The sequence below is a fragment of the Myripristis murdjan genome, chromosome 4 (genome assembly GCF_902150065.1).
Source record: "Myripristis murdjan chromosome 4, fMyrMur1.1, whole genome shotgun sequence".
In the NCBI taxonomy this organism is placed as follows: Eukaryota; Metazoa; Chordata; class Actinopteri; order Holocentriformes; family Holocentridae; genus Myripristis; species Myripristis murdjan.
The window spans coordinates 16,679,917-16,693,690 of record NC_043983.1 but is presented as its reverse complement, the minus strand read 5'-3'; the positions used below and the strand labels follow the sequence as shown (position 1 = coordinate 16,693,690).

Sequence of the window (13,774 nt, the reverse complement as noted above, 5' to 3'; positions counted from 1 at the left end):
CCCGGTGTTTCCAGAAAGATAGAATATGAGCTCCTGGTGTTGTGTGGAGCTCAAGCACAAGCCTCTTTGATCTGCAAGGAGGATTCTCTGTTTCTCAAGACATCAGCACAAAGCTTGTTTTACTGGCAGGGCGTTATGGAATAGAGGAGAAATGCCGTGCAGACTGTGTGTGCTGTCTGGTTTGCATTTCTTGGCTCAGTCGAGTTGTCTGGTTTCCTCATCAGTGAGACAATACCTCTAACATACCACCCATACCAGAGACGAGGGTTGTGTCACACTCTGGCTGTGCCTGTTGTCTAAAAGTTAATGGCTAAATAAAATACATTCATTATAGTCATAGTTACCATGCACAGGATAATGGCACAGTTTCCTCACATTATATGAAGCTTACGAGACACAGGAGTGCCACTCAACATGTTAAAATGGGCCAAGCATCTTACAACTCTGAATAGATTTAGAGGTTGACTCAAAAGGTTAAAAAATGCTATTGAATAGAAAAAGTCTGAAGTAACAAACTCTTAAATGAATCCAAACTCCATATACTCATGTAAACCCACCACTACACCACTGCTACCAGCACGTCTGTGGGATTAGAGTTTGCATCATTTCCACAAGGCACTCGAATCAGTATTTGTGAGGGTGACGTTTTAAAATATTTGTCTCTTTTTATTTTGTATTATAATGTGACTTTGTCTTTTCTGTGCTGCAGAACAGGAGCCTGCTAGAAAAGTCTTTAATTGAGTCAGGCCAGGTTAATACAACACATTTTAACATCTGTCATGTTACTTTTCCTGTGTAATGATACAAATAAAATGAAATGAAGATGAAAATGCAGAATCTGCAAGTCTGCAATGTCTTCAGGTTCCCAAGTCAAGGGCAGGTAACAGTAAAAAGCGGATCACCCTTGGCTCTCAGCCTATAGCGTTAGCACATTTAGGACACACATAATTTTGATTGACTTCAGGCTGCCGACCAGGTAAAAAAGAGAAACACGTAGATGATGTAGTTTTTTGAAAGTCCTCGATGAGTCTTAAAGATAAAACTGTGAGGTCAAGCCAATCCCAGTAAACTGAGCTAATTATTATGGTTAATTGTAAATTATTAGTGATATGTTGGCTTTATTTTTCTTGATTAAAAGCTGGCAGCTGAACTCTTGCTTCAGACAGAGGGAACCTTTGACTAAGGCATAAAAATCAATTTTTACATAGATCAACACATAATAACCCAAGATGTCAGTGTGTGTTTCTGTGGTTATAACAGTCTGAAAGTTAATCAAAAATGAAGAGCTGAAATGTTTTGAGTCAGTAAGTCAGTAACCAGTCTCCAAATTGAGTTATAAGTGCATCCAAATCCTGTGAAGGTCCTAGAAATGCTTTTATACATTGAGTCCATCTGTGACTAGTTCAGTTGACTGATTTACAATTAGCTGTACTGTATGAAGCCATTAGGAAATAAATAATAATAAAAATGTTTCGCAGGCCTTTTCTTTGATTTACATTTGTGGGGCAAACTTTCCACTTGACAGTGCTAATGTTTGGTTGGTAAGTCTATTGGTAGCCTGAAATCACGCTTTACAGTGTCAAAGGGCTTTTCTGGCCCACAAGTTTACAATAAAGAAAACAGGACGACATCCCGACTTAATCCGCATAGCGAGCAAGAAAAAACCCACAGATTGAGCAGGGAAAAAATGGAAGAACTTAAATTGAAAAATTTCCTTTTTCTTTCGGTTAGGAAAAAAATAGGTGATCCCTGCTCCTTTCAAAAACCCTTTCCAAACCTACTGGTAATATACAAAATGCCTTATAATTTAAAGGTAAGGGTTTTGGTCTGAATGTTCTTCAGGCAAGACAGACCGTATTTTTCATGCCCTCAGCTCTTTCTCAGTGTCTTCTTGTGTCGTTCACATAGCATCTACCCACCAAGTCTGAGAGAAATGCTCACAGCGAAAAGCAAAATGCTACAAAGTTTTGCAAGATTTATGGACAACAGTTTATTGTAGAGTTCACATGGGAAAAGCGATCATCCTGTTACACGTAACCCCGATTTCAACAAGGTTCCAAACCTCATGACAAAATGGACAAAACACAGTCTTTCAATGACAAAAGTAGCTCAGTTTTTTGGGGGTACAGCAGAAAAGTGACATGTTAACCGGTTTTTCAACGTCACATCACTTGTACTGTACTGACCACTTACTCTGCCTCGACATTTACCACAGTTTACATCCATCACAATCACAGGGGATGACTGGTTGTGTCTAATCAACTAAGTGTGATCAAAACAAATCTTTCCATACACGACCTCGGACATGGGACGAAGAAACACATTGTGATCATCATCTTCAAAAACCTTGACAAAATAAGATGCCCTCCTTACTTACTTATTATTGCTTGGGTGACCATACCTCCGAGCACTTATCAGTAAAAGGCAAGAATTTTACACATATTAAATTTATGAGGCCGGTAAAACCTCAGTTTAATTGATAGAACAGAATTATTGTCCATATAGAAGTATTGTCTCTATGTCCAATTGAAGAGCACGCTTTTAATCCAGCTCGATTACTAACAGCACTGCCTGTCATGCTGGCCGTCACAAGAACTGTGTCTTTCATTAAGTTATATTCTTTAATAGCATAAATGACAACTGCAACATTAAGTATAACCTCTGTTATGTGATAAATAACCAGTATGGACTGATACAAAAGCCTGTATCACTAAAATACTATCAAAATACATTTGCAGTAATTTGTTGATCATGCTGACAGTTAGCAGCACCTTTTGATATTGTTACAGTACTATATGTAGGTCAATACTGAGTGCATGTGAGGGGATGGATACACGGGTACGTCTGATTTACAGTACAGTCTTAGAGCCACTTTTACCCTGCCATACCATGCATAGTGCACAGATCAATGCCCGCTGTTTTCAATAGAAAATGCATGTTCATAGCATCAGTAGGGCATCGTTAAGTGTGGTGATGTCACAAGTATTTTACATGTAAAATGACAAACTACTTGAAGGTGAGTAATACTATTCACGACAGAAGGTAAGTGTGTGTTTAGGTGACCGGTTAAAATCGGATTAACATTTTGTACTGTTATTAAACAATATAGGGGAAGTTAACTAACTGAATAATAACCTAGTAGTTCAAAGTGATTTTTATTTTTTTTTTTTTATCCAAGTGTAAATATGCACCACACCTTGTTTAAATTACATTATAACAAAGTCACGTTAAACCACTGGCAATTTGATAGGACAGTGTAGTTGAGAATTTCAAGTAGTTGATTCGGTTATTTCTAAGAAAAATCTCTGCATAAAATATTGATCAGCCCATTGAATACTTTTCAGAACAAACATGAAGCAGAATCAAATATCAAATTTGACAAATATTTCCCTTACCTTGTTGTGCAATACTGAACTACTGTATGACAAATAACTTGCAATTAATTCTATTTTGATATTGAAATAACATGCTTAAATGTCCTCTGCATGTTTTGAAAGAGTGTTAAAAAAACAGTTAAATGACAGTTAAATGAGATTATTTCATCAAAAGGCTGTTATGTGCTGAATGGCTCACCAAAGGGAGGGGGAGACACAACTAAAGTCCTCTAAATACACAAGTTAATGAGAAGAACTGGCTATGACATTGTTAGCTATTATATTTAGATGTGTAAAACACTTAAAATGAAAAAATAAAGCAGCCTGTCCACTAGAATGTCATACAGTGGTTTTGAATGGCTTTCACCATACTGTAAAAAGCCATGCTTTCAGTAAGAGCATCGCTTCAGTCATTGCAACTTCCCGTCCTGGAGTCACTGAGGCACGACCTCCTTCAATGAGGCCAGGGCCGAATGGATGCGCACGTGGAGCCTGTTCTCAAAGTCGTAGCCTGTAAAATCCTCCTGAAAATGCAAAATAAATGCAAGAAATTCAACTATTGAGGAAATCAATAATCATTCATACTGCATGCAATATATTCCCATGTGTAAATTAAAAGAAATGCTGCCATTCTAAACATGTTACCTTTGCTTGAAGAAGCAATGATCTCCCCTTTCCCACGGTCTGGAGTGACATACAAATAGCACAGTAAGTATTTATATATACAAAGATTTAAAAAAAAAAAAAAATCAACAACTCCTTACTTTAAAGTTAATCACATAAACCCAGTGGCATGAACGCTATGTGAGACAGACTCACCTCTGGTTTTGCAAGCAGTATACATCCAAGCTCATAGAAGGAGTAGGGCTGCACGTACGAGTTGATCTGTCGTCCATACTCGTCTCTAGCAGCGAGCTGAAATGACTGGATCACAGAGGAAGTATTTTTCAGGCTAATCATTCACATTGTTGATTTTAAGCATAATCATTCACAATTTTCAAATGCAAAGCATACCTGAATAGCATCTTTCATATTTCCATGACATTTGTGAATGGCACCAAGAAGGAGATGTTTCAGGCCTCGACATGAAGCATCATCTAAACACTGTAACACTGAAAAGGAACAAGCAGAAAATATCACACACTGCATAAATAGAGTTTTGTTTTTTCAAAATACTGAAGGATCCAGACCGTATTAAAATGTGCAAATCTGTCTTTTATAACAACGCATGGCACAACATCACCACAAGCAGGACACAAACCATTAAAAATGTCTATTTTGAAAATGGGAAACTCTAAACACAGTCACAGTCCAGATGATGAGGCCATGAACCCAATGTTGTTGCAGGTCAGAAATTTGTAAGAGAAATTCTGAGGTCTGAGTTCGAGTGAGGGCAGCATTAGCCGAGTTAGCTGGCAACATTTTTTTGGGTGGACAATTTCATGGTGTATTTGAGTGTGCTGGGAGTTTTCTGTTTTCAAAAGGATATTTATTATGCATTTTGACACTAAAAATAAGTGCCTCATTGGACTGTATTGAAGGCTAAGAAGCCGCAGCTGTGTGGTAAGTTTCTGGTCATTAAAGCTATTGGTGAGGCTGTGTCAACATTTTAATATGGCCTGGATTGAAAAATAATGAACCTATCCTTTAACCACTGAAACTAAAATAAAAAAACAACCCTCTACTACAGCTACAATGGTCGTCTCAGTGGGGATCAGTTACCCTGATTCATCATCTGCAGCTTGGAGGACGAGCAGTTTGGAAGTGCCTTCCACAGGTACAGCACTTCAATTACACCAAGGATGCATAGCTCTCTGGTGGGTGAGATCTTTCTCAGTCTTTCGGCCTGCAGAATAAAGTCAGACAGAATAAAATGTTTTGTGACAGCGTCATGGTATGACTTTCTTAAAAAAAAATAAATAAATAAAAGGACCAGGAGGATCAGCAAAACATAACCCACCCTTTTAAGGGCAAACTGCTCTATCTGGTTGTTCTTTCGTTTGAACAGTTTCTGTACATCTTTGAACACACCGCTTGCTCCGTCCAGGTCGCCCGAAGCGCCCTGACACACTGAAAAAGGACAAACAGGAGGAGTGTTTAGAATATTTAGAGACTTCCCAGCATTTTAAAGCTGCATTCAGACAGAACTACTCCCATTCAAAATGAATGAGGTTCCTTGCATTTTTGCCGCAATGCCCGATCCTGTGTGAATGCAACCTAAGTGTTCAGGATGGGACAAGCTCACCTCCAGTCAAGTAGGCATAGTAGCACTGCGACCAACGCGACTCATTCTTCAGCCTCTCAAATGACCTGTATGCATCTCCAAAGTTCATCTCTATCATACTACACCAACCTGAAAAGCAAGTGCATACAGACAAAATAAAAGTAATTCGCCACTGTACGCCAACTGCCAGTATGTCAAGACTAACCTAATGAGAAAACACGTACCAATCTCATAGAGACATACATGCTGGATCTCTCTTTGGTCTGATGCAAGCTCTAATGCATCATGGAAAGAGGCCAAAGCACTGTTGATATGGCACTGGGGATAGAAAACAGAGCACACAACCAAATAGGTAATGATAATTAATGTTAGATGCACACTACATGCACATGTTGCATGGGGCAGCTAGATAAGTAGATGGCAGATCAAACGCTGGTCAGTAAATGGACTGTCACACATGCATATTAATTGTATGCTTGAACAGACGCTTGCTAATGAACGCTAAGCCAATTCCGCATTTCAGATCCCATTGTGAAAAAGGTACACTTCATGTTATGGTGTTTCTTGACATTCAAAACACAAACCATTCGCAGTCTCACAAACGCCTGAGGTTACTCTCAGCGGTCACGAATTGTCATACAACGCTTCGTTTCCAGTACATACCTCTAGCCTCTGAACGCGTCCTTTAAAGAACATGAAGAGGGAGGAGTTGGGGTAAACCACCGACTTCCTCTGCAGGATGGCTTTGGCTTCCAGCAGACCTGCGTGTGTGTCTGAGCCATCCAAAGCGAAGAAAGGCAGCACTACTGTGTGGTACCACAGGAGGGCCAACCTGAGCAACAAAACACGAGATTCATCTGAGACTGGTCTGACACACGAAGTCCAGATGGGCTAAAAACATCTCTTTCAGCTGAAGCTCTGAAACTGTAAATTAATGAGGATACATTTGTGTTTCCTAATTTGGCACAGCAGCTCATTTACACATGTAATAATGGAAATACAGGCTCAATACAGTCAGTCTATTCAATTCAACTGCTGTTTCAAGTTAACACCGCTTTACTTTTAACCTTATGTGGTTTGTACATTTCTGTACAAGTTAGATTGCAACATGTGAAACAGCAAGAGGATTACCAGGTCTAGTGTTTTACAGTGGATTTTGGGTAAGTAATGTAGTTTAAAGTTCCCATCAGGTTTAGTGTTTTTGTATTCTGAGCCTTTACCCACTATCTTGTATTAACTATAATTATAGCGTTGTGGCTTGGCAAAAAGAACAACAACATATCACCCCAAGTCATTTTAATAATTAAGTTTCCAATAGCTTTTAAACATTGTTGTATTGTTGTAATGATAATTATTAATAATATTTTGATTAACAAGCCATTAACAGTCTGAAGACAGACCTTTCTACACCGTGATTGGCATCTCTCTCTCTCTCTCTCTCTCTCTCTCTCTCTCTCTCTCTCTCTCTCCCTCTCTCTGTAAGTAGCGACAGAACTCAGGCCTACTCACGTAGCTAGCGGCGCCTTCATGTCCTTACTCTCACTTGCATACATCAGGGAGGACAGGCCCTGGAGGCGGTCACCAGGGAAACCGAGCAGGTTGATAATCTTGAGCAGGTGCGGCGGCACCATGGAGATGCAGAGGTGGAAGAGGCCATAACCGAAGCTGACAGAACCCTTGAGCCGGTCCAGGGCCTCAGCTGTCACCCCGTTCTCCACCGGTGAATTGTGGTTGGCGTTGTCAGCAGAGAGCGACTCCTGGTGGACGGAGGACCTCCTCTGACAGGCCTCCTGCAGCTGGCTGATGTCACTGTGGCACTTGTTGTACATTTTCCAGGCCTTACGAAGGATCCAGCCTCCTTTGATGTATGCTGTCGGTGGAAATACAACGAAAATGATAATTCTGAATCGTGATAACAATTAGAGTATTGCAAAGCAATGTCAGTTATCTAAGAATTAAAGTGGTGGAAAGTGCACAATAAAGAAGAGGCACTGGAGCTGGATTATACCTAATGCCTAATGTCTGAGAGCTCCACACAATCATTATTCAAACTGCAAAATAAGAAATATGGATAGTTAATAGTGTAGGATTTTGTGAACATAACATTTTAAAATGTAAATGTATAAGGCAAGCAAGAAATCAACAGATAGATAGATAGATAGATAGATTCAAGGGATTCAAGGAACTTTATTGTCATACCAGTTCACACTTCCATGCTAGTGGTACGAAATTAGCACTAGATAGATAGATAGATAGATAGATAGATAGATAGATAGATAGATAGATAGATAGATAGATAGGGCTATTCTTGCTTAATCTTTAATATATGTCTTTTTTATTTATTGGTCTACAAGTTCAAAATAAAGCCTTATTTATTGATTCATTCACCACAATCACCATGATACACCAAACATAACCAGTCAAGTCAATGACTTCATTATTTAAGCAAGTTAATGCATTAATGTTAATATTAATGCCAACTTACTTGTCTTAAAATAACACATGGGTGATATTAAATATCAACCCAGTATCTTAAAACATTAAGGAGTTATAGTAATATCAAGAAAATAGTTTTTCCTCATTAATTTTGAAATGAATATCAAGATCATTAAGAAAGACGTGTCATCAGTATAAACGCTATTATGTGCTTAGTGTCTTATTGTGTTCACAAGGATACATCTAAACACAGAAATACAGATGCCACCATGATGATATAATTTCCTGTACTATGTAGCACGTGACTGAACGTGACTGAACATAAAACATCGCACTAAACCAATTATCCAAAGTAAAGCCTTCATTTCCATCTGATTACCTGAGAGTTCCTGCTTGACAAAGGAGAGCACAGCGAGGTAGACCTGACAGTCAGCAACAATAATCTGTCTCTGCAGACGGTCGACAACCACAACCCCTGACCTCTGGGAGTCCATCTATGGCACAAACACACAAATTCAACAAACCGTCACCAATTCAAACAGCATTACAAACACAGTCTGACAGTGGAGATTTTCCCCAGTGGCCAGCAGCCAAATGATCAGGGAGCTCCCTGCATTTGGAAGACAACACTGCCTAATGGACCCCGCACTCCTCACGTTCTTCCTAGATTACATTTCAGAGAGCGACTAATTATATTTTAGGGTGGGTATGGCATGATCTCACTATCGCCAATATGATTAGGCCTCATTTTGAGGATCTACAGATTGTTGTGAATTGCATTCTGCCTGTAATGTAAAGACCCGCTGGGATGCTGTTTATCCAGTGGGACCAGAGAGCAAAAACAATAATGTTGACCTACTTTTGTAATGTTAAATTTCTGCCCTGCTGCTGGAAAGCAGAGGCCTATACGTCACTGTTTCAGCCAGTCAGCAGTTTGGTCCAGAGGGGCACAAGTCCAAATCTATTTGGTGCATGGCCATAAACGTTGGTGACAACATTCATTTCTAGAGGATGAAACCTGGCAGTTTTGGTGACCTCATGACCTTCCCTCTAGCACCACCAGCAGGCCACATTTTTTAATCTTGCTCAATAATTCCTAAAAAAGTACTATGGCATTGCCATGTAATTTGGTGACAGCATTCAAGTGGTCTAAAAGATGATATTTTAACTTGGGGTGACCCCATGACCGTTCCCATAGCGCCACCAGCAGGTCAAAATGTTGTAACCGTGGTAGTTGTCGTAACGCTGATAGTAAGAGTTGAAATATAAAGACAAATTTGTGTTTGAACATTTATGCTGGTTACAGGATGAAACCTGGCAATTTGGGTGAGTCCATGACCTTCCCTCTGGCCCCACCAGCAGGCCCAGTGGGGCACCTGCGTTAGAAATGACGCACTTGTTGTTGATTTAAAACAAAAACCAGAAATGAACACAGAATTGCACATTGGCTGGAATGCTGGAGAGAGAGTACGTCTTCAACAGGCCATCAGAAGTCTCTGGCAACAAGCGAAGCTGCGAATCCTCACTCCAACAAAGTTGCTATGTTTGAGCATCATGTTGTGTTAAGCAAGCTGTCTGGAGTGTATTGTCTTTCTCTCAGGCTGAATTCCTCTCCAAATCACACCATTTGTTTACTTAAAAAGAAGTATGCTTTCCCGAACAGCATTGTTTGTATAAACTGCAATGTTTGACTTAATTTGTCAGATTCTTCTCTTGGTTTACAGACGGAGGATTGGTTTATCTTGGTATTATTGACAAATGTGTTGAAAAGCTCAAACGCATTATATGGTGTTCCCAGGCATCTGTATTTGTGGTACTGCACTGTAGAAAAGCTTAGTTCCTACTATTATTCTTAAGTAGAAGTACCACTAGTTGTTCATCTATAATAGTGAGTTGTTACATTAGATTTAATTTGATTTTTTCAACATTATGTTTTCATTTGTAAAGATGCTCACAGCTGTCATGCATTTGAAAAGCAAATTTACTTAGTTATAGCTGATGTTGTTTGGTAACCTGCTATTCTCAACATGTATTTATTTGTAAATGTAAATACCTCATCTTTCCCTGATAAATACACTGCACGAAAGATCAGAGTGAAAGGAAGGGTTAAAATAAATGCTGACAAAATAAATGACATACCTATCCACTACAGGATTTGATGTTACAATAGCCCATACAATTTATGCCGGATTTCTCTGGACAGTATTTTTGCACTCACGCTCTTCTTGATCTTGTTTCTGATTGTCTCTATGACGCCGGCGCTGTCACTTTCACACAGCTTCTCAGTGGTCCGCAGGTCGTCACAGGCCATCTGCATCTTCTCCTCCTCAAATGTCATCATGGCGTTCTGCAGTGCAGCAAAGTAAACCATTATAAAACACGTGTTTGGTTTTGCCAACAAATGCCTATTTACATTACTAAAAAGCCATAAATGAAAAAAATTTAATGTCTTTATTTAAACAACACTATTGCATTGATGTGGCACTACTGTATTACTAAGGTGTATTGTTATTTTGCGGTTAAACTGTCCTGGGTTTTAAAAAACAATATTAATGCTAGAGCTTATAAAATGAAACATGTTGTAATATGAGTGAAGGAGGATTACATAAGAGTCTTATAAAGCAGGACTGGGACAAACGGACAAAGGGCCCTTTCTCTATAAGAATGAATGGAGGAACCCAGTGACATCTGTATTGCCGGTGTTGTGTGTTATATGAAAAATCCATACAGCTTTTCATAGAATCGTTCACCCTCTATAGGTGCACAAAATACTGAGATAGAAATATTCTACCAAGTTGGCAATATCATAAAGTGTTTGTGCAGTTGAAACTTTTCAACAACTAAAAATTAAAGACATATTTTCCGACACAAATTTTGTGGCGTCAGCTTACATTGTGTGAATTCTTCTATTGTGTAACCAGCGTTCTCGCCATATGCATTTGTATTATCTAACTATTGCTGTGGGCATGTATGATGCCATCCCACCCCCCACCTTCAAGGCAGTTTTGCATGTGTGACCAGAGGATGACATCATCTGTGGCTTCATGGTGCAACAGAGCCCAGACGTGAGGGGCAGTGACAGGGACTCTGTGGCTGCACAGTGGAAAATCCTCTCTCCCATCAGTGACCAATAAATCGTTACAGTGATTGTGCTTTTCTGCAAGAACAATGTTCTTCAGATGAAAATGCATCCATTATGGTAATGGATGGAAAAGCAAGAGAGTGCACGTCAAGGGTGACAATGATGTTATCAATTTGATAAATTAGACTATTTAAAGTCTTGATGCTGCGCTCAACACTGAGCTCACTCGAGGCGGTCTGTGATGATGCACTGATGACACTTTTGCCAAATATCACAGCATGCTAATGCTTCAAGGTTGTGGAATTTGCCTGCTATATCTCTTCTTCACATGCTTTCTTTTTCACTTTATATTCTTTATTTGCTTTTGCTTTAACCGAAGTATCTCTCAAGGCCTTTAGAGGATTTTTTTTTTAAATTCAGAGAGATGTGAAGTGCCCTGGAGGTTTCAACAAATGCCTGCAAATACATGCATCGATAGAGAGATGGGTAGATAGAGAGATCTAAGAGAATAAAAGCATTAAAAACGTACATTAATTCCTCTACAGACACCTGACCACTTAACTTGTACACATATGACACTGACTAATTGTATTAAATGAAACAGTGCTGTAGGCCAGTCACCTCTTATTTCAAGAAAGTTAAACCTGTAAAACCCCACTAATCTAAACCAATCAGACATGGCACATGCAAGGACGAAGGCCTTGCAAAGGCTGATCCAGAGTTTGAAAGACTGAATAACACTGAAAAACAGGGTAAGCTCATTTGGGAATATGGATATACATATGCATCCATTCCATGCATTATTTGGATGTCTGCAGTTTATGTGAACTAGGTTATGAAGTAATGATTGTCTACTACTTTGTTTTCGCCCATTTACATCTGTATTTATTTGAATTGTTATTGCCACATGCATACAGTATTGGTATTTCTTCTCATCACCACCATTATCAATACTTTATCGTCATCTAAGAGGAAACTCACCAGGAAACTGACAAAACTGGCCCCAAAGCTCATCAGTGGGCTGTGAGTCCTAGGGAGAGAGAACAGAAAGAAGGAAACACAACTGAGTGACAGAGCAGAGACTTTAAGACCATAAAACAAAATAACTACAAATGAATCAAGTAAAACTGCAATACAGTTCCAAATATCAATATTCCCTACACTACTCAAAGGAGTATTTTGTGCTCAGGGCCTATGAGAGGGACCTTTTCTGTCTCAGCATCCAGAGACATGGAGGGTGAATGGCTTGCTTAATTTAGCCCTGAGGGCGGTGATTTCTCCTGTTGGCACAAATAGAGCTTGATAACTAGGAGCCCTCAAAGTCCCCCATTAGCAGTCACACTCACCCATTCAGCTGTCATGAGGGATGTCAGGGGTGTGACTCACAATTACACTTGCCAGTGTCTTAAAGCTATGGCCGGCTGTTGGGAAAGGACCTCACGATACAATAGATGTCATGATATTATTTGTAGGAGGATGCATCGCAAAACTTTTCAAAATTACCTTAAAATGTATAAACAGAGAGATCCAAATACAACCTACTGCAAACTAATAAAATATACTTAATATAGAATCAATGAGGTGTCAGACTTACTAAAAACAATTTAATTCTGAACTCATATCCCTATTTATTAACACAGGGCTCTTACATGTAATTTATGAAAATGAAGTGGATAAAAGAAACGTGTGCCTGTAGATACAAGAGGTTAGAGAATCAGCACAGTATTGTAATGAATAATATTGACTCCGGGGTGAGTCTTTTCAATATTTATCTAAAGAAAACTCACATCTGTGTCAGCAACTGGTGTCTGAGCTGCTCTGTCAGATCTGTCAAATGGACGGCTGCCAGGCAATGAAAGGTGAGACTGACACCTAGAGGTTACTCACACTCACTAGTAGGAAGTACTGGATATGGACTGTCCAAAGGTATTCTGATAAGGTCTTGCAAATAGATTTCCGCTGTTATCTTGGCAATAAACACACTTCTGGGCTTGATGCAGTGTGTGAAACAGTCCCCAGAGCTGTCAATCAATTATATAACTGTCTTAATCATATTATAATTGATACAGTGTGACGATGGATTAACAATACACTTGCTAATTAATGATACTTTGTGCAGAAAATGATACTTTGTAACTGTATACAGTGTTTTGAATTTCAGTGTTTTATAAAATACACATTTATAGGATTTTGCTTAGAAAGCATCCTCTCCCTCTCACTATCAGCTTGCGTACGCATCATCCCAACAACACACTGTTGTCGTGCTTTGTCCTGTGATGACGAACGAGCAAAAACCATCTCACCTGTATCTCCTGAAGAGCTCGTCGCTTTCCTTGAATCCGTTGTTGAGCAGCATGTTAATGCCTTGGAGAGCCAGCTCAGCATCATCTATGTGCTCTGCCTTCTCCTCTACCTGCTTCTGCTGCTGGGACTGCTCGGGGCCCGCCATTATTTATCCAGCTTACTGGCTGTTTGAGGAAATCAGTGCAATGAAGATAAAAATTTAATCCTACTTCTTCTCTGAAACAAACCCGCATTGGTTTATGTCAGCTGGAGAAGACAATTTTAAACAGAGACGCGCCCCTGATCGGCCAAAAGAAAAAAAAAAAAATGTGTGCAGCTGTGTGTCTCCAGACGTCTGAGCACCCCAGGATGGGG

The 13,774-nt window shown here is 39.5% G+C and overlaps 1 protein-coding gene across 1 annotated transcript; it reads right to left on the bottom strand.

Annotated features, from left to right (window-relative positions):
• Positions 1-1,965: 1,965 nt before the first annotated feature.
• On the bottom strand, positions 1,966-13,565 carry ttc39c (tetratricopeptide repeat domain 39C). The gene is made up of 14 exons (XM_030050150.1): positions 13,420-13,565; positions 12,098-12,146; positions 10,253-10,381; positions 8,414-8,528; positions 7,108-7,468; positions 6,262-6,430; positions 5,823-5,916; positions 5,620-5,727; positions 5,335-5,444; positions 5,097-5,220; positions 4,389-4,486; positions 4,194-4,298; positions 4,020-4,058; positions 1,966-3,898 (listed from the first exon to the last, which is right to left on the bottom strand). Exons 1-14 carry the CDS (start codon positions 13,563-13,565, stop codon positions 3,809-3,811), a joined length of 1,737 nt encoding a protein of 578 aa, XP_029906010.1. The 3' UTR covers positions 1,966-3,808.
• Between the last annotated feature and the right edge of the window lie 209 nt (positions 13,566-13,774).